The sequence below is a fragment of the Corvus hawaiiensis genome, chromosome Z (genome assembly GCF_020740725.1).
Source record: "Corvus hawaiiensis isolate bCorHaw1 chromosome Z, bCorHaw1.pri.cur, whole genome shotgun sequence".
NCBI classification, from domain to species: Eukaryota; Metazoa; Chordata; class Aves; order Passeriformes; family Corvidae; genus Corvus; species Corvus hawaiiensis.
The window spans coordinates 40266682-40293443 of record NC_063255.1 but is presented as its reverse complement, the minus strand read 5'-3'; the positions used below and the strand labels follow the sequence as shown (position 1 = coordinate 40293443).

Here is a 26762-nt window from a genome sequence, read left to right as displayed (position 1 = left end):
TCACCAATTTTGAACTGAACACAGGACAATTTTTTAAAAACTGTGTGATACCCCTGACTGAGGGTGAGGGATTTTAGCTCGGCAAACTCCCAGGACAAATGCAGGCCCTATCCAACATGGATAAAGTTTAAAGAAAAGAATTTAAAAATATATATTAATGTCTTACTTTTATGCAGAAAAGTATCTACACAGAAGACACTTTACACTACTACTCAAACAGGTTTTCTTATATTACTCTGTCTACCAGTCATTTATCAGCGAACACTTGTGGAGTACTATGGTCAGATAACTGATACCTTTGAGCTACATCTAAGCCAATAGTCAGGAAAGTCAATACACTTTTACTTCAGAAGGTTCTTCTATCAAATAACCACCTACCATTGCTGTAAAACAATTTTGAATTCACGAAATGAGGAGGAAAAAAACCCCACCTTAAGAAATATGTATAATCAGAGTATATCACAAGGCAGACTCCATAAAGAATCACACAGACATGTCACAATGCACTGAGATGATGGAAAACCTAACACTAAATACTTAGTGTATTCAAGTGCATTGAGACAACTGAAGAACCTAACAGAAACCTAAATTGCCATCATGGAAATGAAGAACAGACTGGATTCCATTACACAGTTTCAACCTATCTTGTTTGTACCATTCAGTAGTCCCTGGATTACAGAAAAACAGTGAGACAGAACTGGATCATGGTAAAATAATTGTTCTTATAAAGTAAAATTTCTTGTAAAGTAAAACTTTACATAAAATATTGACAGCATATGCAAGCCAGGAAAGATGCTCCACTACAAAATTACCCAATGTTTTAACAATTTAACATTTACACCTGTGTGATCTTCACAAAGCAGAAGACTACCAATTTGGGATTGCGAGAACCAGGCACAAATATGAAACCCTGGATTTATGATTTTAAAGTTTCAATCACAAACTGTACTGCAATTATAATCAAAAAATACAGCTTTAAAGATCCCCACTTAACAAAAAATCAGAGTCTCAACACAGTAGATACAATTACACTTATAATTAAGTAACTCAGAGGTTTTATCTGTAGTTTAGTCTAGTACAGAAAGCACATCTGTGTTCACCTACTTTAAAAGCATACTAGTAGCTGTTAAATATGCTGTTACTGAAAACTGTATTCCATACTGAAGAGAAATCCTATTTAAAGGTTGAAGCTAAATAAAAATGGGGGGAAAACCCCTAAACCTGCAAAAGGATCTAATCTGTTTTCTGTGGAACTAAACTCAATTTCACTAACTTTTCCAGATGGGCATTCCTCTGAAATTTTTATATAATCAAAGGACTGACAACCATTCTCTGCAAGAACTTCAAGTTTCTGAAATTATTAGCATAGATTTACTGTATCCACTCTTTTATTGGCCCAGAGGTTAGTAACACACAGCTAGGCATGTTACTCTGTTTCAGAGTTGTAATGTTCACAGAATGGACAACTCAGTATCCTTCAGTGTGCTACGCACCCGCAGACACTAACTCCGAACCAGTTACAATAAACTCGCGAATACTTCAAATGTCAACACAGGGCACTAAAACAGCCCCATGAAGCACCAGCAAGCTTTAACTCTTCTAAAACTCCCTCATTCTAAATGATGAAGGTAAAAAACTGTTTTTCCATGTAACCAGTTCCAACACCTTAACAATCAAACAATTCAAGTCATTCACTAAGACACGAAGGCATGAGTCGTTCCTAAAATGAGCGCACTTTTTCTTTGTATACAGGCTTTACCAAAACACATTAAGTCAACTCTGCTAAGCAAGAAATTGCAAACATTGTATTGCCACGAACTCAGAAAATAATTGAAAGGAAAAAACATAAGACAAGAGACACAGTTTTACTGAGCTGGAGTATCAGCACTGTCAGGGTCAGCTAAAGTCAACAAGTTTATAGGTACTCATCTTTACCCACCACAGATTCATTAAGTCTCTGCACTGAGCAAGACCAGTATCATATCCAGTCAAGAATGCAAATATTTGGTACTTGTCCTAATACCGAGCCAAACTGTGCTCAGCACAATCATACAGTTTTCAGAGAATAAGAGACAGATGGACAGCAGTTGCAATCAACTGACCTCCCAGAGTGGCTTTGTACTTAGTTTATTTTCCATACCAATCTGCATACTCACTGTTCTAGCTGCACAACACAGGATCACAGTAACAAATCTATTCTGCTGAAGTCTTCCAATACAGGAAATATCTTGACAGAAAAGTTGCAGACGTGATTTATATTAATGGAGCAACATAAAACATAATTTGTGTAGCCCTAAATTTGGCCCTGGTGACACGAAGTATTTTCCTAGAAAATCTAGGTTCATGTTCTGGCAGTATTCTGAAATGATTGTAAACAAATAATTCACTAAGTTCTAATGTTAGCTACAGAAATACACTGAGGGCGTTTCTTTTGCTGGGTTTTGGGGGGTTTTTTTTTTAGCCTACAAGTTACTGGCCCACCTATCTCAACTGTACAAACCACTTGCTGATTCCAGATACATGTGAACAGATGTGCAACTTGTCTGGTATTTGAGATTAACCTATTTTCAAGGCTGGCTCTAGAAACATTATATCTACTGTTGATGCTTATTATCATCAACAGCTCATTTTTGCAGTTTAAGAGAAACAGCCAATATTAGTCACACTACAGGGACAGCGCATTTTTTAGTGCTGTTGCACGGCCTGGAACTTCAACCAAATGGTCAACCCACCAGGGCAATCTTACTTCACAGGAATTAAGATACAACTGCAGATCTAATCTTTTAACAACAGTTCCAAGAGAGACAACACTCGGACTTTAAGATATCTGTGGACAACAAAGACATTTGAAGTAGTGTGCTCTGGTAATTCCCTAAACTTGCATGACTGCTTTCAGTAAAAATTCATGCTCCTGCTAGGTTGTACAACTGTTTCAGTTTATGACAACTATTTATTTGAACACCTGGCAGCTCCACCAGTATTCAAACCTGGAACAAACCTGTTGAAGTCAAATACATTACAAAATTCACAGCTAAAGTAAAACTGCTTAAAATTTACGAAGGACCCAAACTAATGGCTGACTGCTTTTCAGGACAAACACAATCCTCAGGCTAGATTCCGTTTATGAATCTCTCTTTTGAAATATCCAAACAAAATAAAAGCCCCAAAACTTCAAAGACTTTTACAAAAACTGCATTGATGCTGCTCACAAATCTATGGAGAACAGAGAAGTGAAAAACACCCCTTTCAGACTGAGATTGCTGGGAAAGCAGTGGACAACATTAAAAAGCAAACACAGTCATTTTACTTTCGGGAGAAATGCCTAGATCAAGCTTGCAGAGCGAGTACTGCACACAATACTGCAGCTGCCAAAAGACTGGAGAAGACAAGAGAGCAGACTCAATGCATTGGCAGCTGGAGAAAACCTCAATGGAACTCGGGTCTGGGACACTTCTAGCCTGCCTCCTCCCCCCCCCCCCCCCCCCACCAAAAAAAAACCCTAAAAAAAACCCCAACCCAAACTGAATGTAGACTACATGTAAGGACAAAAAAATTGAAAGAAATATTAGCATTTTCTCTATTCACAGCAACTAGGTGAAAGAAAAATCTGACAATCTAGCTGAAGTGCTAGCACTACATTTGAAATCTCAGAGCCTTTACTTCATCTTTCGTATCCTTAACCAAACAGTGTCATTCAGCTCACACATAAGGAATGATGTAAAGTTCTGTATCTAGACATTAGTGGTGCTTTCAGACATGTAACCTTTTTTTGATGAGGTCTGCAATACCAATGACACAAAAAAAATTTGTGGAATAGCATGAAGTTGCCACATTTAGAACCATTTCAGGGAGAAAACTGGGAAATCCTATGGAAAATGAAGAAGGTTCTGAATCTAGCAATGTCTACATCCTTTACAAGCAGGAGACTCTGGGTTTTTATATTTTGATAGCACTTTTTCTATGATTTGTTGCTTTCTAACTGAAATAAATGAAGTTCTAGTCAATACTTGCACAGCAAACCTTCTACAAAACCAGAAGAAACTGGCAGGAAACAGTGTCGATGAATCAGCAGGTGTCACTAGTTTGAGACAGTCACATCTGGGGCACAGCCTTTCACAGGAATGCCCAAAATCCCTAATAACTTGGTTATCTGACAGTAGTGCCATGCTAAGTACTAGATCCATAACTAGCACATTTAAGTACAGCCAACTGTAGATTGTACACACACAGTACAAGGCTATGACTTCCCCAAGTTGGAGGCCTACTTGCTGTTTATAAAGACAGTGTTAGATCAAAAAAACCACTGGAAATACAGAGATCCAAGCAATTGAATATGTCTTCTACAGTCATGTTAGCCAGCCAGTGAGACAGCTGCTACCAAAACCAGTCAGCTCGACAGGACAACTTACAGTTAGAAAATGAGAAAAGAGAAGGCTTTGGGATGGCCTAACTGTGGCCTTCCAGTACTTGAAGGGAACTTGCAGGAAAGATGAGGCAAGGCTGTTTACAAGAACGTGTACTGACAGGACAAGGGGCAATGGCTTCAAACTGAGAGTAGGTTTAGAGAAGCAATTACGAAAAAATTCTTTACTGTGGGGGTGGTGAGGCACTGGAACAGACTGCACAGAGAAGCTGTGGATGGCCCATCCCTGGAAGTGTTCAAAGCCAGGCTGGATGGGGCTCTGAGCAACCTGGTCTAGCTGAAGGTGTCCCTGCCTACGACAGGGGAATGGGAACTGGATGATTTTCAGTGTCTCCTTCCGACCCAAACCATTCTATGATTCAATGACTTCATGAACGAGCTATATCCACCTTCCGAGCCGGCCCTCTGCAGAGCAACAGAGAGAGAAGTCGGTGAGGAGGGTACGAGGCGGCACGCTTCTCCACTACCCCTGCTAGCCTCAGATGGCATCAGTCCTCTCCTGGGCCGGGATCGGTGCTGGTGCTCGCCCAACAGCGCCCGGCGCGACCCGGGCCAGCAGAAGCTGCTTTGTCACCGGGAAGGGCCCTCGCCCCGCGCCGCCGGAGGCGGGAGCCGCGGGCTGGCGCTCCCCTCCCGGGCGGCGCTCCGCTCGGCCCCGGCCCCAACGCGGCCCCGCCGGCCCCCTCAGCCTGCTCCGCCGCCCCTCACCTGGCGGATGCTGCTGGTCTCGGAAACGGCGAACTCCTCCTTCTCCTTGGGAGTCTTCACCGTGACTTTGATGATCCGCGGCTCGGCGGCACTGGCGGAGTCGCGGGTCGGGGAGCCCGGGGGACCCCCCGCGGTCCCCTCCGCTCGGTCCGACATTGCCGTGTGCGGACGGGACGGGCAGGGCAGGGACGGGCAGGGACGGGCAGGGACGGGCAGCGGGCCTTGCCGGCGGCTCCCGGCGGCCGCAGCCGAGCGCTCGCGCCGCGCCCGCGACACCGGTAACAGCCCGGCCCGGCCGCCGCGCGCCGTGATGACGCAGCTCAACAGGGAAGTTGCTAGAAAGGGGCACCGCCCGTGCGCGCGCCCGGCACCGCGCGCGCCCCCGAAGGGCTGAGCGTGCCCGCGGGGACTCGTCCCGAGCCGCGTGACTCAACCAGAGCCTCCTCCCCGGCTTTTTTAGCTTTAGGCTGTCACATCCCTGCCCTTTTGCATCTCCAGCCTCCACGGACATCGCTTTGTGAGGAGTGCCGTGTCCCGTTCTGGGTTTCTCAGTACAAGAGGAGAGAGGCAAGAGAGACAAGGAGCTACTGGAGAAGATCCAGTGGGGAGTCACAAAGACAATTTGGGGTTTGAAACATCTCTCTTATGAGGGGAGACTGCAGGAGCTGGGACTGTTTAGTCTGGAGATGAGAAGGCTGAGAGGGGATCTCCTCAACACATAGAAATACCTCAAAGGCTGGTGCCAAGAGGATGGTGCCAGACTCTTTTCAGGGGTGCCCAGCAACAGGACAAGGAGCAGTGGCCATAAACTAAAACACAGGAAGTTCCATTTAAACATGGGGAAGAACTTCTACACTGAGGGTATCAGAGCACTGCAACAGGCTGCCCAAGAAGGTCATGGACTCCCTCTCTGGAGACACTCAAAACCCAGCTGGACATGTTCCTGTGTAACCTGCTCTAGCTGACTGTGCCTTGGCAGAGGAATTGGACTGGATGATCTCCAGAGGTCTCTTCCAACCCTAACAATTCTGTTACTCTGTGTGATTTTAGATTTTAGTCCTGTTTTTCTCTGTGTGCTTTAACCACTTAGTTGATGTGGTTAAAAGTAGTATTTATTTAAGTGGTACACCATTAGTGATGCTAAGGTAGTACTAGTAAGTAGTAGAGCAAACCTTGTCAACAGCCTTTATCATGCTTTCACTGTGACAGGATCCAAGGGAATGGCCTGAAGTTGTGTCAGGGAGGTTTAGGCTAGATATTAGGAAAAGGTTTTTTAGCCAGAGGCTGGTCTGGCACTGGAGCAGGCTCCCCAGGGAAGTGGTCACAGCAGTTTTTGTGGTGACTCACACCTGCTTTTGCTGATGCCTTTTCTGGTGATTTTGTTGAGTCACATAAACTCAGTTGCAACAGCCCCTCCCCTGCCGTGCCAGGACCTTCCACCCCCACAGGCAGCAAAGTCCCTCACTGACACAAGCCACGGGAAAGCTTAATATTTATTGTCAGATGCAAGGGACGTGTGCTTTGGATTTCCAGTAAATCCATGAGGAGGGTCACCAGGACTTTCCCAACTAGGATCTGGGAATGCAGGTGCCAGCCATGCAACTGTGGTTTGCTGGAGCTCCAGTCCATAAGACATGAGGTGTTACAGAGGCCTATAGTGCGATGCAGGGGTTTGATGTTGGAAGATGCAAGAAAATTAACTTGGCCCAGTTTGTGAACCTACATCAATGAAATAATTCGATACCTGTTGCTTTTAAGTTACTTGGCACTGGCTAAAGAGTAATAAATACTAGACATATACTACTTAAAAAGTATTGCTAAGGAAGCATTCCATAGCTGGAAATCATGTCTTCCTCAAATCTGGACCAAGAAAAGCTCAATCAGAAATTAAATTTGCATTACCAGATTAGGCATTCTCCCCAAATATTCTTGCCTCTCAAGAATGTCACAAGATGTCTGTTCCTGTTTTGGTGGAAAATACATATGTGGCTTTGAACTGCAGAATCAAATGTCCTTTTTTGCTTAGATGAGAATGGACTTTTCCCACAGTAGTCTGAATCACGAGATGATTTGCTGGTTTGGTCTGCTCTTGGGGTAACCTCTCAGAAGCCCTTTGATTCATCTAGTACTAAAAAAAGTGTAATACAGCATGGTAGGCTCCAAAACTCCTAACATTTTTACTAAAGGAATTTAAGACTGCTAAGAGACCTTAATTAGGAATACCAAAGATTGGCTGAAGGGAATTCCAGGTTTTGCCTGTTCTAGAGTTTTTGCTTGTTGCAGATAAGAATTATTCCAGGTATATTCAAGTACTAAGCCTTTCTTTTGTCACACATGCTCCTTTTGCCCATTAGTTGTGACGCTACAAGGCGTTGAATTCTGCTGCAGCAGAGCACTTGGACACATGCCAGTGGCAATTATCTTGTTGACTGGTAGAGTGAGGTACATCATACAGTAACATTCTGCACTGCAATCAAGCGGTGATTTCAAGCAGAAGTTAGATCAAAGAGCAAGGAGATATTCCTCATCCCAGACTGTTCATAGTTTATAGATGTAACTCATGCTGACTGTATCATTACATGAGTAGACTTTGTACCAGAATACCATAACTTCGACCTGGTTATAGCCAGCAGAAGTTTACAAGTTAGAGGAATAATCATTTGTTTTATTTACTGAAGTATATTTCTTATAAGTGGCAAGGATACTAAAAATTTATAGAAAATAACTTGGAAGTTATTGTAAGTTCTTAACTAAGCAAAGATGCAACTTTAGCAAAGAATGTTTTTATCTTCATGTTAATTTTGGTACAGATGACAGGAATATGGGATCTCATTCGCCAGAACTGAAAGGGTCCAGATAGAAGATACCCTAAACCAGAACAACATGCATATGGGTTCTCAGTCAGATAGTTGAGAACAGAACTTATAAACAGTGCATGGAAAATTAAAACAATACAGCAAAGAATTTTGAGTTCTTAATCCTTTTAGGCTGATGGATTTTAAAAAACACTTTTTTCTTTCCCCTTGCTTTTCCTTTTCTTTCCCACTTTCTTCCACCTGTGCTTTTATTTCCCCTTTCTAAAACTACCTGTGCAACTTGTCTTCCTTAATTGCTGATATTAAAGAACAGAATTCAGCATGTTTATTAGAGAGACCAGCTTAATTTTTATGCCACTTCATTTTCCTCACCCATGGTTATTGGAGTTTACAGCAGAAGTTCAGCTTAATTCCCAACTTTGACTAGACAGCTTCAATTTGGTATTTTTTCCATAGTTAATTGATGTAACTAACCAATGCAAAGCCATCTACATTGGCTTTAAACAAATAAACAAACTGAAAATGAACATGCAGTGACCAGACATTATTTTGAATCAAAGTGAAAGTAGTGGCTCACATCAAGTTGAATCAAATTAAGAATATTAGCAAAAGGTTTTGAACCAGTTTGGCTGAACTCTATTTAATGTTTTACCTGACATGAGTGACACAATCTTGGATTTAGACAAGGCCTCAGGTGGTATAATGACAGTAAAACTTACGTACAGTATCTCCAAAGTTCTGCTGTAAATGACACATAACATTCCTTGTATTTCTGAATATTCAAACCAAATCACAATACAAACACCTGTGATTTATAAAAGGGAAAAGTTATGGGGAGAAATAAGATAGAATTAGGTTGTGAGCTGTAAAACCTGCCTGCAAAGGAGCACATGGCGGCACAGAGAGGCTTGTCTCCACCAGACCCTGGGGGGAGGAGTTGTCGCACGGCAGACCCGTACGGAGAGGACGAGTGAACAGCGAGTGATCATCCCGTAGAAGGAAGTGTGTTGCTGATGTGGCAACACAGGATAGGTCACGTAGTGAGAATTGCCATACAAGGAAATATTGTGCCTCAGAAAAGTGTAGAAAACCAGCTCACTCCTTTGAATAAATGATTCAGATTCCCTGCCGGTCTGGGTCCATGCCTCAGTCACTGACAAATGGTGCCCCATGTGTGAAATTTATTATATGCCTATCTGTGTGTCCATCGGTGAGCCTCATGGGACTTGAAGTGCTGCTGCCAGAAGCAGGAACGCTGGCCAGCGATAATCCCTACAAGTTGTAGGTGAGCCATGGGGGATGTAGGGGATGGAGTATCCCAGGAACAGAACGTCCCAGAGACGTTAAAACAGATTTTAAAGAAACGTGGCAGGAAAGCTGAGTCTACAGATTTGAACAGACTCCTCTTCTGGGCAAAAGACTGTGACTAAACTTTAGATAGCACCAATATTTTTGATCCTTGGACATGGGACGCTTTAGAAGGAGCGCTGAAGGAGTTTTTGTGTCCGTGGAGGGCTGTGTGCAAGGCGCTTGGGGCACATGTGGCACCCAGAGACCAAAGAAAGCCGCTTGTGCCACCGCAGCAGCTGTGCCGAGCCCTTCTGTGCGGCCAGCGAGCGACCGTAATTCTGTCGGGGCTATGGGAGAAGAATCAGAAAATGGGCCCTCGTCCCCCAACCCATTTGTACTCAGTACTGTAGAAGAGCTCGCACCACCCCCTGCCATGCGGCATCACCTGGAACTGGGTTGCGGCAAGTGGCTGGAGCTAGGGGGTCCTGTCCTGGTAGAGTGTTCCCTCTCCGTTTGCTCTCTGTGAGAGTGCAGCAGCGGCAGCAGATGCGGCGGGGGGAGAGCGTGCAGGGCCACAGAGGCGCGGTGCGTAGCGGTGCCGGCGCCCATGCCAGCAAGCACATGGTGGAGCCAGAAAGTGGCGGCAAGCACATGGTAGTGAGCACACAGCAGCGAGCACATGGCAGAGCCTCGCCGCGGCTGTGCCTGGCGGCTGCCCCCACACCGCAGGCAGGTGGGATCAGTGACGCTGGGAGCTGCCGGGGCCGCAGCTCCGCTCATCTCATGGCGAGGGCCACGAGTAGCTCTCTGTACATGAGAACTGAGGAGATGGGCTGCCAGACTTGCGCGGCCGCACGGCTGCCCAACCCATGTGACCGCCAGGCCTGTGCCACTACAGCCAGGCTCCTGTTCCCTGCGGACCCTCGGGAGCTGATACTGTGCTGAAGAAAAGGACTGAGTGGACCGATGGCCCCTTCCTTGGGGGAGGGGGGGCTACAGCATTTGCACCAGCTTGTGCAGAAGTGGCTGCGGACTAAGTATGTTGTTCCTGCAGCTGGTCCATAGAACTCTTCTGTTTTCGTTATTCAAAATGTTGCCACAGTCCTGGACCCTATCTCAAAGATTGCTTTTTTACCGTATCACCTTGTAACCCCCCTGCATTGTTTTGATTTCTTTTTGCGATAAATGATTAACATAATTTGCAAGCTATTTTTTAAAGCAGAAATTAACTGATATGTTTTTTCGAAGTACTCTTTTCTGTGAAATGGTATTTAAGCAGTTGAAGATAATTACCTTGCTTATTTTTACTAAATGTACACTTGTTCTATTAGATGTATCATTTTACTGCTCATAGTAAGAAGACTGCATGTTATGTTACACATTTTTTGAATTTGGTAAGTTAAAAGATATTCATGTTACATATTGTTAGAAAAGAAAAGGGAGGGTGCAGGGATGGGGTGTGCCCCCCGCGAAAGGCTGCAAAGAAGTTTATATGTTCTTGATTTTCCAATTGCATTCAGAATGATCACAAGCTCACTTGGAAAAAGCTGAAGTATTTATTAGGAATCTTGAAAGTGGAAAATGGGAAGGCCCCTTTCCGTTGATAACCTGGGAGCGTGAATATGCTTGTGTTTCCACAGATTCCAGTCCAAGATGGGTACCTGCAAGAGTGGTCTGACCAGCCTTAGATACTTCAGGTCCATAATCAGCTTGTGGGGAAGATAAACTCTTCTGAAGTCATGTGCCTAACTGATATTAATAAAGTTTTTAGGCAATTTTGTAAGTATTATAGAGAAACTCTCTCAGTCGAGGCTTGAGGCCCTGGCCAAGCCCTAGCCCTGGCTGACTGGGGGCATATGTTTCTGCCCTCGAAGTGTAATCAAGTCATTTTGACTTGCTAATTTGATCTTAGAAAACCTGGACCCTCTTTCAAAGTAAACTTGGAAGTCTTGCCTAGGAAAGGCTCTCTAAGTAACGCACTGCGTGGTGGGTTCGTGAAGGGTTGCTGCATTTGCCTGAAACGTCCCTGGCAAAGGAAGCATTTTGGTGGGTGCAGTACTGCACTCCAGAAAGCTTACTCCTTTCACCTGCGTGGCTGTTGGCGCAGACTCTCACCACACACTCAAGCTGGATTGCTCAGCGTTACCAGAGGCAAAGAGTTGGGAGGGCTCTCCTGTATGGTATTCCACAGAGATGGTTTACTGCATCTTTCCATGAAGGGACACCAGAGCCAAAGGGGGGCGAGGCATGCAGGGTCTAGGGTTTTTTTACTGGAGCGGAAGGAGCATCAGGACCAATGATCTGAGGGCACGGGGGCGGTACAAAGGCAGGACTAGGGAGAGGGAGCCAATGGGGAAGCTCTGGGGGCTGGAAGGGTAGCAAGCCATTCAGACAGACCAAGTCTGCATTGCAGCATAAGCCCGATGGGAGAGGCTTTTCCTTTCTCACCATGAGGTCACGGGGTGTTCGTAAACCTCGGAATCGGTCCACCAGCAGGCCTCTGGTATTTCAGAGCTCCTTGGCCCCTCAGCCATCACAGTCACTGGCTCAGGCACTGTTACTGCGGGGAATACTGTAACACGCATATATCAAACCAGGAGTCTCGTGGAAAGCAAAGTATATATGGACAGATTCGTGGTAGATGTTTCAGAGATGTTTATTTCTCCAGCTGCATGGCCGGGGCTCTCCTCAGGAACTCCGCAGTCACGGGACCCGAGGGTCCTTGGCCACACCGGGGAACACAAACCAACCAATGGGGAATGAGACTGACCAGGGGCAGGGAAACTCCGTGTCTCCCCCCCAGGGCCCCTCTCCCAGGGCTCCATGGCAGGGAGGGAGACCCCAACAAGGCACCTCAAAATCTAAGTCCTCACTGTGAAACAGGAGCTTCCAGCAAGCCGCAGACTGTGAGTGATGGTAAACGCTTTAGACAACTTTACATTGTTTCTCAAAGTTCTATCTGTTTAATCACTGCCATAATTCTTATTTGTATAAAACAAAAAAGGGGGAAGTATGGGGAGAAATGAGATAGAATTAGGTTGTGAGCTGTAAAACCTGCCTGCAAAGGAGCACATGGCAGCACAGAGAGACTTGTCTCCGTCGTACTCTGCGGGGAGGAGGTGTCACATGGCAGACCCGTACGGAGAGGAGCCTGCCGGGAGCTGATAGACGGGTGAACAGCAAGTCATCATCCCACAGAAGGAAGTGTGTTGCTAATATGGCAACACGGGATAGGGCACATAGTGAGGATTTCCACGTAAGGAAATACTGTGCCTTAGAAAAGTGTAGAAAACCAGCTCATTCCTTCGAATAAACGATTCAGATCCCCTGCCAGTCTGCGTCTGTGCTTCAATCGCCAACACAAAGTATAGACTTCTACTTTCATATGGCATTAAAAAGATATTTTATATATTGTTTTCCATTCTTGATTTGACTGAACAAAGGTTAGAGCTCTTGTTTTAGTCTCCGTTAAAGGGGTTAAATTAAAAAAGCTTTGTGCTAAAGCATAACTGGGTAGACAGCAATTATATCCTGCTGTGGATAGAGGGCTCCCTGTGCGGCTACTCTGCCTTTAGTAAGCAAATCTCAAGCACATGCCCTTGTTAGGTTTGAACCAGAAGGCCACATCCTTGTCAGCTCTTCAATAATTCTAATACATGAAATCCTCCTGTCTGACTTTCAGTGGGATTTGTTTTTCAGTGATTGCTTTTCTAGTTCTTGCCTAGAATCACTCATTCAAAAGTCTAGGAAAAAGAATCATCCTTTTCCTTATCCTGATCCATTAGCAGGTATTTTCCAATTGTACTCCACAATTTTTGCCCTTACCCAAGTTACTTTTGTTAGTTTGATTCACAAAAATCATATTCAAAGTTTTGTAGTTGTCTTTAGTATATCCATCCCAGAATTCTTTTCTCCAGCTCCTCTCTACATGTACACTGTGCTTTGGTCTTTCCAACAAGCCTCTTTGTCTCCTCCCTAACCTCTGTTATGTGGAACTTTTTGTTTTGTTGGGCATGTTCCTCTCATTTCAGAATTTTAACTGCCTGTTTAAGGGTAGCACAGAATCTATGCAGTCTAAACTCTTTCAATGTTCAGTAAATTATAGAGCCTTTTTCTCTTCATCTTTATTCGGGCTTTCTCACCTCAGCCTTAGTTATGAGGGTTAGGGTTTTTTTTTTCTTAATTAAGCTTTTCAAAAAAGAAAGGTTTTATTGTGTTGCAACACATAAAATTTACAGCTTATTTCAAAGTAACTAGAACAGATACAAAATAGTGTTGAACATTTGTACAGGAAATCAGAAGAATAACAAAGCTGTCTACTGCCAATTCACATACAGTCACATTCTAAAGTGACTCCTTGCGAGAAAATAATATCAAAATAATTCCTGAATTTTCCAAAGAAAGCATACGAGGAGTATCCTTCCTGAAACAAAGTGCAACAGCTACAGAAAAAGCTTTATCTTTGTGAACATTCAGTTATTACAAATGCAAAAGGAACTAGATTTGAGAAAATACTTGGGTTTTTTTCCAAGAGACATAGAAAGAATTTAAGAACAACATAGAAGAGAATAAATCAGATGATTGAAGAATTTCTGTGTAATTTATATTGGCTAGACTAATTTTGTACTGGACAGGCTAATACAGAGAGTGTTGAACAGGGGAAGGAGTTGTATTGAATAATGAGAACTGTATTCAGCATTGCCCAAGTTAGAAACGTGTGTGTTTCTTTAACACATGGACTTTTTTTATGATGGCATCAACAGGCACTTCTAGAATCCAATTTTGGTTTCATTTAAATAGAACTCCTTCTGCTAATCAGCAAGCATAATACGAACTAATTTTTAAGTATGTCAAACTCAATAGCACAAGAAACAACACAGGTAAGTTCTGCAGTGGGGGATGACAGGGTGGGGGCTGGGTGAAGCTTTAACTAAATGTCCTAAAAGAAAAAAAAAACATCAAACCAAATCTGTCAAATAGGGATAGGTGGACAAATTAAAACTTAAGGGAAGACAAATTTATAGAATAGCAGGTAATTTTGGATTTTGGCTTCTATTCTACAATGCAGAAAAATCAAATTACTCTCTGTAAAAATAACCTAGCAATATAATGGTACCTTGAGTAAGTAGGTAAGCAAGTAAGACTTTCAGCATTATAATGAAATCTAAATAATTGTGGACTGTTAGCTACACTGTCTCATTTCTTTGAAAAGTCTTATTTCACTGTTAGCATCTTCATGGAACTAGTTTTCAGAAGTCAGTAATAAGATGTAACAGCATTACAGATTCATGGTACCTTTATTAATAAAGACTTTTGTCCCACTGTCCTCTCCTGCTGCCCACTCAGGTGAAGTGCTCTCTTCACACATACTTTGCTTTGGAAATGGCTTAGTGCTACAGTGTGTTTAAAAAAAGAAGACTCAGTTAAAAGTCTTCTTTAGACTTACAGGTATTTTGCTTTGTCTACTCTTCAGTCTCTTCTCTGTTTCTTGTGAGAAATGAGACAACTCTTAAAAAAATTAATTTATTGAAAACAGAAGAATTGAAAAATTACAGAAATTAGAAAAATATAAAAATTTGGGATCCTATGGCTCAGTAGATGGTATGCTCCAGGAGTGCAGGGATTTGAGATCTTCTGGCTGAGACAGCACTAGACCTCAGGTAGAGAAAAAGAACTTGCAGTGCTGGGCTGGCTTTTGGCTGGTTCAAAAGTAAAAAATTACTAAAGGCTCCTTAAAAGGAGTAAGGCTTTTAATGCCCAGCACCAACATCCACCACAGCTAGCCTGCAGAGAGAGAGAGAGAGAGAGAGAGAACGAACTTGATTTTTGTACCTGGGCTGATGGGTTAATTTTAACATTCAATTTAAAAATATTTAACTCAAAATTAATTAATTAAAGCACTTAATATGCAAAGACCAAGCACAAATAGGGATTTCATGTATGACATTCTTTTCCTCCAGCTTCTGCATTCTCTGCTTGTTTCCCAGGTAACCGACAGAGGTTTTCTAATCTGCTCCTAATCGGCCAGCTCCTACTCATAGTTTAACATTCTGTAATGTTCCACTTCAGCAACTATCACTAAGTAAGATCCCAGGATTAAGTACTGCATTCAGTGCTGCACAAACAATTATGCATTTTTATAGCCATATTGCATTCAGTGACAGTTAACATGGGACAAAAGAAATGTTTGAGTTTTGTCTTTGTAGTACAAGAGGACTTGTTTATTACTAGACAAGCTCTGGAGAACGACACATGGCATTTTCCTTAACACTTAACAGGGAAGAGCTTTTTCTATGGCAGTTACACATGCCGGCATCTGCATTTTGCATCTGAAAGCCATGTAGGTATAAACAAGACACAGACCATAACATTTTAGAATCACAGAACGGTTTGGGTCAGAAGGGACCTTTCAGCATCTAAGTCTATCCCACTGCCAAGGGCAGGGACATCTTTCACTAGGTCAGGGTGCTCAAAGCCCTGTTCAACCTGACCTTGAACACTTCTGTGAATGGGGCATCCAAAACATATTGTTATCCAAAACCTATTTCTAACCTATTTGTTTTCTTAAATTCTACTCAGATTTTCTTGCGTTTAAGAGCTACATATTGTTGGGAATATTTATGTACATTTTTTAAACTACATTCAGTCCAATACTGAAGTAGTTAAGAAAAAAATCAGTATTTTCTCAGGTTTAACAGAAGTTCCTTTAAAGCTGCAATATAACAAGAAAGGAGACCTGTATTTTGTTGTATTTTCTCCTGTTACATACAACTGAAATTGGAAATGTGATTCACCACCAGGAAGAAAAGATTTGTTCGTTAATAATTACACAATACTGTTATTCAGCACAATGGCTAAGGAAAATTACCTTCTCTCCCTGTTTTCAGTCCATGTCACCATTGTCTAGATAGTATCTAAAGCAAAACCCAAAAAATTTCTATGAGGAATTGGCACTGTAACAAAATCCAGTAAAGTAGTATAGAATTATTTTGAATGATTTCTATTTTTATTCATAGGTTAAGTTACACTGAACAGACTGGGAGATCTCTGATACTTCAAAAAGTACTTTTACTTGTAATTAGTAAAGACATGAACTTTGTTAACAGCTGTTTTCACTTGAATTCTTCAGAAGCAACTTCTTCTTCCTCTTAACTGGATAATTTAACACCAACGCTGTTATCTAAAATGAAATTTATCAGCAGATAAATAACTAAAAGTTACAACTTCTCTGAGTGCCCGACATAGGTAGGCAACATGGTTTTACAGCATCAGTAACTTGCAGCATGAACATGGTAAAAAGTTATCAGCACGTCATATTTTGCCCTTTCTATTCAAAAAGTTCACCATCTACAAAAACATCAGAGGTACTTGCCATTACTCTCATCTGAGAAGGTACTGTTAATACAAGGCTCAGCATTCTAACTTGTCATGTATCCTAGTAAGCAGACTTAAAACAACTGAACCATGACAAATATGAAATTCTTCATATATTGAAAAACAGTCAGCAGCTATACTAGTACAGCACACAGAAGATTCTACAAATTTGACTGCAATATACAAACACGGATTTTATTATTTCTAAAGCTCGGTATTTATGTTTGATGTGGTTTTATTATATATATATATTATATACATATAATATATATACTCTATATATTATATAATGTATTTTATTATGATGTGGTTTTATTACATTGTATAGCAACATGTTCCATAATGTATTAAAAAGAAAAATAACTAAATGCAGAGTATTTCTTATAAAACTTGCAAATATATGCATCAGAAAAAGTTGGAAATTCACAGGGGTCTTCTCTCTTCTTCCCACTGCTACAATTTGCCAAGGATAGGTGTTTCCCCACATGGATACATATCCTACACTACATGCTTCTTTGTATATTAGAATAGTCATTCCCATGCTCATTTATAAGCCAGTCTCTAGAACATTCATGTTCACAGTTTTGTAGTACATAGCAATGAATCTGTAGGCTCATTATCTTGCCTAGAGGGAAAGGGCTGAGCCTTAATTCACTCTTGGAGTACAGCTATGTGATCAGCATCTCTCTGTAGGAAGACATGGCATTGTCTGACTGGAAGGAAACAGAATCATCCGTTGGGAAGAAGAACCAGTATTGCTGAGCCTTAAAAAGAAACACCAACAGGTCAAGAAGACTGTATTGTGTATGTGAGATATTGTGGTGGCATTGAGAGGTATAAGACAACAGAAACAGTGATGAAACTGAACCTTCTTTTCTCCTCCACATGAATAGCTATGTTGCACATCTGGATTCTGGCAAGAAGGACATGGAACAATTAAAAACTTACACTAGCAGTTGGTGTTGTATTTTGTTTGTTCAGTTGGTTGGGGGTTTTTTATGTCAAAGCACAAAGTCACAATAGAAAGCACTTCTTTTTTCCCTTCAAGTGTGCAAGTGCTTTCTTTCAGCTTGAGTTAGTAAGTAGCTAAGGTAAGTTAGTAAATGAAAGTGTGGATTTTTCATTGACAATCGCCCAGAAACTTCTAAGAAATCAAATGTGTTGCATATGACAAAGCTGTTAGTTACAATACCATTCAGATGCTTTCAGATAGCAAAATTCTTTTGTCTTAACCATAACAGTACGAGGTTGTAGATGCTGAAATTATGTTAGAACCCAGAAAAAGCAGAACAAGAATTTAAACCACTGTCACACCACTGCTACAGCTACAGCTATAAACAAATGTCTCTCACTTGAAATGAGGATAGAGGTAGAATATATTCCTGAAGAACAGTTAATTCAGTAAAAATACGGTGGTTTACAGACAGACATAGTTCTGTGTGTTCACCACTCTTCAAATGGTCTACTGACAATTGCATAAACATTATCAGATACTATGCTGACATTTAGTGGATGACAATAGTTATTCAGATGACTCTCCAAGGCGGCCCTTCAATTTCTTCTTCAGCTCTCTGCTGGTTTTCTTGTAAAAAAATAAATCTTTTTCCAGTTGTTGGATTTTTACTTCATACCCTTTCAGGGTTTCTGCAATACCTTCACTATTTTGTTCTAGGAGAAATAAAACTAGTTTAAGAATCAAGTATCTGTGTCAAAAATCAAGATGTCCAACTAAACAGAGTATCTTGATGGCACTTTGCTTGCAATGTGCATGTTTTAAATGAAATAAGATCAAAAAGGCTGTGCCAACCCCACCTTTTAGTTTTAATAATACTTTGAAGATCAAGATCAGCAGGACCAGTATCTTATGACTTTCCAATATCAGTAAATTCAATACGAAAATACAACAATTCTGATACCGCTTTAAAAAAATATTCAGTTTTCCATTTATACAGACACCATTGTCTGTTCCTTGGCATCCTACATAACATTAGAATTAGTGACAGCCAAAGTATATCTCTGAACCTAATTCTTTCTTTTTCAGTTGGAATAAAGTATTTCTCTGCTAATGACCAAAGACAATACTTGGTGTGTAATCCCTGCCCAGGAAGAAAATACCTTTGAAATGATTCAATAGAAACTGTACTTTTTTCTCATGTTCTTGGCGCTGGTGAGTCAGCTGTCTGTCACACTGCAACTTGATGTGTTCAAGTGCAGATTCTAATTCACGCATTGTGTTTTTCTGGTGTATGGACTTCATTTCCTGTTCTTCAATCTGCACTTGCAATTTTCGTTCAGACTCACGTAGGCCAACAATCTTAGAAAGAAACACACTTATTTTGATTTACTAAACCATTTTAAGAAAACCCTTTATCCTTCAGCCTAATAGATTAAAACATACAAAAGCAATGGATCTCTACAAGTCATTAAGCTTCTACTGGAAACAGACTTGCCGCTGCTACGAGCTGACACTTCAGAACTGAATGCATACATTTTGATCACCTGGACTAGTGGATTTTTTTAATACCCTGTGCAAAATTTAAACTGAAAGAGCATTGCTTTCCAGATTCTGAAAAACTTCCAACTTGCATCCCACAGACAACTTGTTTACAAAATAACCAAAGGTTCATCCAAGGTCACAAAGACACCATGTCCTAATGCATTTAATATTTATGTTTCCAGATGTCAGTATGATTCCTAAGCATGTAGCTGCACACACTGCAGGGAGTGTATGCAAAATCAGTTTATACTGGATTTAGGAAAAAGACACTAGAAATAGTACCCTGAGCTTTATGAAGCTTTCTGAAAGCCTGCAATCAGGAAGAAATTGAATACAACACCATTATTTAAACATGTTGTTTCTCCATAAGTTAGAAACGCAGAGCACTGGAAAGCGGCAAGGTAATTTCCAGATTTGCAGCACCTTTCAAGCTAATGACCCCAAAACAAGATATACAAACTTAACCCACAATATCTCATTAAGGTTAACATAAAAATTAAAAAAAATTTAATAGCAGATCTATGTAATTTGAAGAGATATTTACCAAAAGCTTCTTAAATTTATTTTTATTTCTTGCCACCATCTCAATATCTAGAATAGTAATAGAAAATGGGATAAAATATTATTCATTAGCCAAAACAAACCTTGTTGAAATAACTGATGATGATAGCTCTGAGCTCAGCAGCAGACAGGGAAACTAGTTTCCCTATTACATTATGCTTGCTCTGTGAAAGACTCTGAGAAGATGACCTAAGTAAGTGCTGGCGATTATGAATACTTTCATTCTTGTAATCAATTGCAGCTACCAAGGCTTCAATTCCTTCTTCTAGCTGGAAAAGAACATGTTCTTCCTACAGAGAAACACATGAGTGAGATCTTTCAAAAAAAAAAAAAATCTCAGAATTATCTTTCAAGAGATCTTTAACTTCATTCTCAAGTGCGAAACTAAACTTAATGGTAAGATGAACTAGTTGTAGCACAGACAGTGGAGTGGGGAAGATAGCAGATAGAGTGCAAAGCTAGAACATTTGTCTATTCCTGCCATAGCACTCTTACCACAAAACAGAGGTTGATCAAATGGTTCATCACAAAACTAGAAGTCATGTTTCTCTTTATATCCTTCCCTCATCCTCACCAGAGTTTGACTTCTGCTATTATTTTTTTATTTTTGGATGTACTAGCTTTCTGTTGGATTAATGAATTGATCAGGTCAGTAAGGAGTTTGATGACCATAACTTGTGTAGGGAAGTGGCAGAAATGCATGGCCTGAAGCACTGCAAATTTTGATGAGTGAGGCAAGTAGGGATCTTTCTGGAACATTATCACCTCAGCCATAATCTCATATTGCTTCTCAAGACCTGAAAGTAATCTGTGCATTTTTTATGAATTTATTTTTTTTCTTCAACATAATGATACTGAACAACTCCAGGTAATGGGCCATCCATGTAATATGACTTATTTTCACTGTAAAAATACGGAGTCCTTCAGGTGAAGTTTGCTTTTTCACAAGATTCTATGAAAAAAATCAAGGGGCATCAGAACATTGCTTATTCTGTATCCTGACATTAAAATACCTGCCTGTGATAAACTGATGAACTTCTAGTTCATCATGACTCTTAGACCAATAGTTTGGCAAGGCACTATCTGACTTGTGTTCCTCTGATCTTAAACTTTGTTCAATGGTACATAACTGGTGCTATCATAGCAGTATTCTAACATTGCTTTTTACAAAAGTACCCTGCTTCTGCTCCTCATTTCTAGCTTGTCTGATATTTGGAGACATTTTAGTCTCTGACTGGAATGCTTTATTATCAAACAATACCTAAAACCTGTATTTATCTCAGAGGTGCTTACTTACTTCTGTTGACAACACTTTACCGTCTTTCAGTTTCTCATCCATACTATTTCTCCTTCTGAGCAGCTGATCCCTTTCCATTTGGAGAATCTGAATTTTTTCCAAAATGTCTGACTTGTCTTCAGTTGTGCTGCCCTGAAGCTGCATACTTTTATTACACAGCTCTTGATCCAGCATACTTAAGCGGGTAGACAATTTCATACTATCTTTGTTTAAAGCCTAAAAAAAACCACAGCAACCACAGATACAAAAATTATATACTCCTTTCCAGTAAGAAAAAAGTAGGTGACACCGTCACATTATGAAGTGAAAAAAATTGCTTGTTTCTTGCAATGGGACCTCATTTGCTTTGAGTGGACAGATATCATAGAAAAAAGCCAGTAAAACAAAAATTCTCAACTTGCAGTTTTCTACATAATAAAAATTAAAGGCACTAGTCATTATACATAACAATGATACTTTGTATTCACTTTTTCTACTGAGAAATAAATATTGCAAGATATTTCCCTGCTGTGTTCTCTAGATTGCAAAAGGACTGAGTCATATTCATAAATAATATATCATAGATATCATATAATTTAATGCTCTTCAATATCAGAATTCCATAGTTCAGAATTGTTTTGTTTTGGTTTGTTTGTTTTGTTGTTGCAATTTTGGGGAGAAAAAGTGAATAAAAATGATTGTGTGTGTTAATTACATTTTAAATGTCGATTGGCCAAGCTACATAGTATTTACATTACAGTGGTAGAGACACAGGAGGTCACTTGGCTTCAGCCTCCTCTGCCTTCCCCCACAACCAGTCTTTTAATCAGCCCTATGACTGTGGTGAGTTTTGTGGTTTTTTTCTTAAATTACCTGGCTAGATCTCATTTTCTTGATTTCCAGTTGGCTTTTCTCTTGCAATAACACTTCTTTTTTTGCTACAATGGCTTCTCTTTTCTTTAAATCTTCTTCTAGTTCTGCTAACTGTTGGTGTTGTTGAAGAATTCTTTCCATTTCTTCATCCAGCCACTTCTGCTCTTCTAATTTCTAAAGTTTCAAGAGAGGTCCAGAGAGTGTTAACCAGGACATTTTGAGTCAGAATTTTATGACTATGTTTTACCTTTCTTCAGAATTACTGATAAAACTGATAGACATTAACATTTCTAATGTCAGTATTCGTTCTGCAACAGAATCCATACTCAGAATAATACAGAAACTGGACAGATTTAAAAGAGGCCTAAGCAATGTTGCATTGCTACATCTCATATAAACAAACTTGTATCAGATGCAGTATCTTTTCTAAAGAATATCTTTTTTAAAACTAGTTAAATAAATAGATGTGATCTACCCAAGCACAGCAACCAGGTCTAGATGATACTATGAGAATTCAGCTAGCCTATCCTCATTGCATTATAGCTGCCCAAAACCAGCTCTTTGTGGAAAAACAGTGACAAGAAATAATAATGTTGAAAGAATCAAAGACAGTAAATGACAGCTCTGATGCTGCTAGCATGGTCCATTATAAATTTATTCTGAAGCCACAGTTTATCAGTGGATATATTCCTGTTAAGGCTAAAAAGTTTCCTTTATTTAACTTTTAAAATTTCTTTTCACCTTTAAAGACTTAGGGTAATTCACGTTCCAATGTCCACATCTGAAATAATGTAGGTGGCACTGCTACATAGGATACATACTTTTCTAACCCTGTTATCAACAACCAAAACCAGACACTGTAATTTATGTCAGAGTATAAACCAAAACAAAATAAGATGCCTGAACAGCCCATGGAACCCTTAAAACACAGCACATCAAGGTCACCCTCAAAGCTACCAGACAACCAAACCTGCTGAATTCACAGGTTTCTGAATCAGTATTTTTGAAAAATTATAGGAAAAAAAAAAAGACACTAAAGGCCCTCCTTTCTTTCATTCAAAAAGAGTCGATTACAAGAGCTTCTAGGCTATACTCCCAATTTTTGCTACAGAAAAAAAAAAAAAAAGACAAAACTATGATGGAATACTCTTCTTCCAAACAGTTTACAAAAATAGATGACTAGGGATGAAGAAAGATTTTTTTATTTCAGGGCTCACACAGATTTGGAATAGATTAACTACCTGTAGTTTCTGTGGAGCTCCCACTGAGTTATTGTTCTTCTTTTTAAAAGCAGCAATTTCTTTATCCTTAAGTTTAAGGATCTTCTGTTGTTGCTCCATCTTAAGTTGAAGTTCCTACGAACAAATAAAAAACATCATTCTTCCTACATCAGTCAGTCAAATGCATTTCATGTGAGAGTCCCCACAAGATATAATCTGAAATACTGACCCTAAATTTATTTATAAAATTGCAATTCAGAACTAGACATCAGGTAATAAAAAAAAAACCAAAACTGAAAGAGAAAGGCAAAATGCAGATTAATGTAAAAGGTTTGAAGACAATTTCTTTGGTGCTTTTATCAAGAAAGTCATTAAGTCATTATTGAAAATTAGGGAAAGCCTGGCAGTGTAGTTTATTGAGGAAGCAGGGGCAAAAATTATTCATCCTATTCTTTGTCATAAGGAAACAGGAAGAAACCTACTTTAATTTGTTGCTGGTCCTGCTGAAGCTCTGCTTCCAGTTGCTTCTTCTTTTCACTCTCCTCACACAGTCTCTTCTGTATCTGGGATTGCTGATGCTTCATCTGAGCCACTTTCTGCTCAAGTTCTCTTGCTTCTCTCTCACTTTGGTTAGATAATGAAGCCAAACTCTTGGTGTCCTGCTGCTTCTTCTGTAAGGTCTGAATGTTCATGTCAAATTTCAGCTTAAGAGCAGGAAAACTTGTAACTAAAATATGACTCAGCTTCATTCTTTATTTCACTGAATTCTTAGGGTTAGCAAGATTTACTAACTTCTGCCCAAAACAATCACTTGCTATTGCTGTAGTTTCTGAGCTATCTGGTAAAGTTGGCACAGGCAGAATTAAACAATGTGAAAAGGTACAGTTCATGCTTGGCAATACAGTGAAAGTACTAAAATCTAGGAGAAACCACAGTTCTAGAAAATTTGCAGCGACACAATGCTGTCAGAATGCTGGTGCCAGAATGCTGGTGTCAGGGTGCTGGTCCTGAGTTCAAGTTGATAAGCCAACTACCTCTTGCTGTATGTAACTTTTCTGACCTGCCATTCTAGGATCGAGAGGCACAGAGCACCTAAGCTGGCCCTACACAGGATATTAACTTAGATGTAGCAGAACTTAAGAATAGAAAGTCAGTGTCAAACAAATATGCCTGTGTTGGGCCTGATCTTGCAAAGCATCACAGGGATTTGCTTAGATGTGGAATTTATATACTATTTTCATAAAACATCAATTTTATTTATGGCAAGTAGTAAATTTGTAATACCCTCCCTTGGATAGGTTCTTCTGTTGGACTATATACAATGATGTACAGACATCTCATATCTCCCACCACTTTCTTAGCTTCTCACATACCAAGAAGATATTTTATGTATCTAACCAAGTACATGTTAACTAGCATTCTGAGTATAAAAATAGTATTAAGTTTCTCACTATCTACTTCAATCCAACCAGCTTCCAGTGTGTGAAACTGCTAAGAATTTTACAAGCAGAGTGTTAAGGTTCAGATATGACAGTGAGACCGAGATTTGCAAATCTCTATGGTCAGATCAGAAGTACCTGCACTTTCAACTTAGCTGCCTCCATCTTCTTCTGGCACTCTTTTTGTAACATGACTTTCTCAGGAATGTCTCTCAGCTCTTTACTGTCCAGCTCCTGAAGCTGTTTTTGCGTTTCAGCCAGTTCTCTTTTGGCCTGCTCAATTTCTTGCTCCAGTTTAGTTATCTTCAAAGAATACTGCCTGCTTACAGACTGAGCATCCTTGCCTTAAAGACAGCATATACAAATAGTTTAAAACCAACATGATAATCAGTTGAAATGTAATACTCACTTTTGGAGTTGAAATGTTACTTAATTTGTTTTAGCTAAATCAGTAATTTCTGATACATTTTCCAACACTAAAGGAAACTCCAGTTCACTTCTAATGCTGAAATAGAGATAGAGTCCTAAATCTGAACTTTTCATGAGTCACCTCATGCCACCAAATAAAGTGCCATCTGAGTGCCAGAGTTAAATTCTTCTGCCTACTGTAGATTTTGGCAAAGTGGCTCTCCTGTACTTCATAATTTTGTTTGGTTTTGTTTTACGGAAGAATATGCCATTTATTTATTACTCAACTTTCAGCTTAATAATTAGTAAATACTCTTGGGTTGTGTTTCTACTCTGTGACTTGTCCTGTTCAGGCAATCTGGGGTGGCACAGAATCTTTCTGAGACAACCTGGAGAGAAGGTAAGCAAAGGAGAAGAGTTTGATTGAACAGGCTGAAGAAAGAGATCTTCACTGTCATCGCAAGGCTAGTTTCTGTGTCAGGAGCAGATGTGTAAGGGATGTAGGCTAGCAGGGACATTGACTTTTCCTTCATCCACTTCTGACTCCCATTTTTCTACTGTGACAGAAATAGAAGATACAGTGATGTATCTTCTCTCCTATCCTAGAGATTATGTCACAAATACATGTCTACAAAGAGATCAGTAGCACTGACCATACATTAAAAATGACACTACTGTTGGATAAAAGCAATAATCAATAAAGCTCAAAAAATATTTAACAAATAATCTTCATATTATAGTAGAGTAGGCTGTAATCAATATTTACAGCCTTCAGTGCAATCACAGCAAGTAATTAGCAAAATTTATGAATTTTTAGGTTGTTAAAAGTATTCTTATCTAAGATAGTTATGTAAAGACTAAGACATACAGGACTTCAGGTGTTCTTTTCTTTTGTTTCTGAACATCTTCACTCCCTACAGTGTCCAGTATCCCTACAGCAGCCAGTTACCTGTTCTTACTAACTCCTTAATAAGTTCCTCTTTCCTTTTGATATTAAGTGCAAGTTCTCTTATTTTTTGCTCAGCCTCAGCAAGTCTCAACTCCGAATTCTTTAACTTCTCCATGTTAAAAGCATGGATTTTCTGGAGGCTGTCAATCTCTTCACCTTGAAAAAAACAAAGCAAAATAGAGTTATAAATTCTGGAATACATGCTGTATTCAAGAGGTGGTGCTCTGCAATATTGACTGTGTGGAGTTCTTCCATATGAAGTAAAAGAATCAAAAGGAAAGAATACAGCAGAGTATTTTTCCCTGCCATGTGTCTAAACAGGAAAAGAAAGGATGGTATGCACTTGTATTCCAAGACCCTAAGTCTGCAGAAAAATATTCCAGAAATCACTTCAGTATTTCTGGTAAGATAATAGCATCCATTTTCTTTCATTGAAGCAGTACCAAAGATTTATATCTAACTAGCTTTTTGATAAGTTAACTGCTTTCTGGCTAGTAAGTATTACTTAGAGGTTACTAACATTAGTTTTAGAAAGGAAAAGAAAAACAGAACTTGGAAAAACTATATTGAATTATAACCAAAAAAATACTTGTAATAAATACACACATTTTGCTGGGAAAACTAATTACATGTGCTAAAGACATTATTGTATATTCTGATACTGTAGTAAGATTTGCTCTTATGACTTCCATTATACCTGTAGTTGTGTCAGTTTGTAGCGCAGATTCATTGAATAAACCAGACTTGACTACTTGGCATTTCATGTCAGTTACATCAGGAAGGAAGCACAGAGAAGTGTGACTTTGGGTCCACGTTTGGTTTATGGAATGCCTGTGGAAGAACGATAAACATGCTACTCTGCAAATACATAGGGATTTTTTTTTTTAAGCATCATGCAAAGTAGATGATCTTAACAGAGAAGAATCTC

The 26762-nt window shown here is 40.1% G+C and overlaps 2 protein-coding genes across 14 annotated transcripts in view; both read right to left on the bottom strand.

Annotated features, from left to right (window-relative positions):
• Nucleotides 1-5394, bottom strand: part of UBQLN1 (ubiquilin 1) — a 29503-nt gene extending 24109 nt beyond the window's left edge. Inside the window, exon 1 of one of the 4 annotated variants that reach the window (XM_048291584.1) lies at nucleotides 5132-5394. In XM_048291584.1, the coding sequence (XP_048147541.1) occupies nucleotides 5132-5287 (156 nt within the window). In that variant the 5' untranslated portion in view covers nucleotides 5288-5394. The remainder of the gene's footprint in view (nucleotides 1-5131) is intronic. The other 3 variants (XM_048291583.1, XM_048291582.1, XM_048291581.1) reach the window with 3 other exon arrangements.
• An 8026-nt stretch (nucleotides 5395-13420) lies between these two features.
• The window catches only part of KIF27 (kinesin family member 27), a 31177-nt gene continuing 17835 nt past the window's right edge, over nucleotides 13421-26762 (bottom strand). For 8 of the 10 annotated variants that reach the window (XM_048291163.1, XM_048291162.1, XM_048291155.1 and 5 more), the window contains 11 exons: nucleotides 26532-26665; nucleotides 25835-25990; nucleotides 24616-24821; nucleotides 23521-23718; nucleotides 23060-23173; nucleotides 21819-21992; nucleotides 20967-21182; nucleotides 19753-19959; nucleotides 18727-18925; nucleotides 18115-18279; nucleotides 15872-17524 (listed from right to left, as the gene is read on the bottom strand). In XM_048291163.1, coding sequence (XP_048147120.1) covers nucleotides 18134-18279; nucleotides 18727-18925; nucleotides 19753-19959; nucleotides 20967-21182; nucleotides 21819-21992; nucleotides 23060-23173; nucleotides 23521-23718; nucleotides 24616-24821; nucleotides 25835-25990; nucleotides 26532-26665 — 1750 coding nt within the window. In that variant the 3' untranslated portion in view covers nucleotides 15872-17524; nucleotides 18115-18133. Of the gene's footprint in view, nucleotides 15022-15871; nucleotides 17525-18114; nucleotides 18280-18726; nucleotides 18926-19752; nucleotides 19960-20966; nucleotides 21183-21818; nucleotides 21993-23059; nucleotides 23174-23520; nucleotides 23719-24615; nucleotides 24822-25834; nucleotides 25991-26531; nucleotides 26666-26762 lie in introns of those variants that run through there. The other 2 variants (XM_048291161.1, XM_048291154.1) reach the window with 2 other exon arrangements.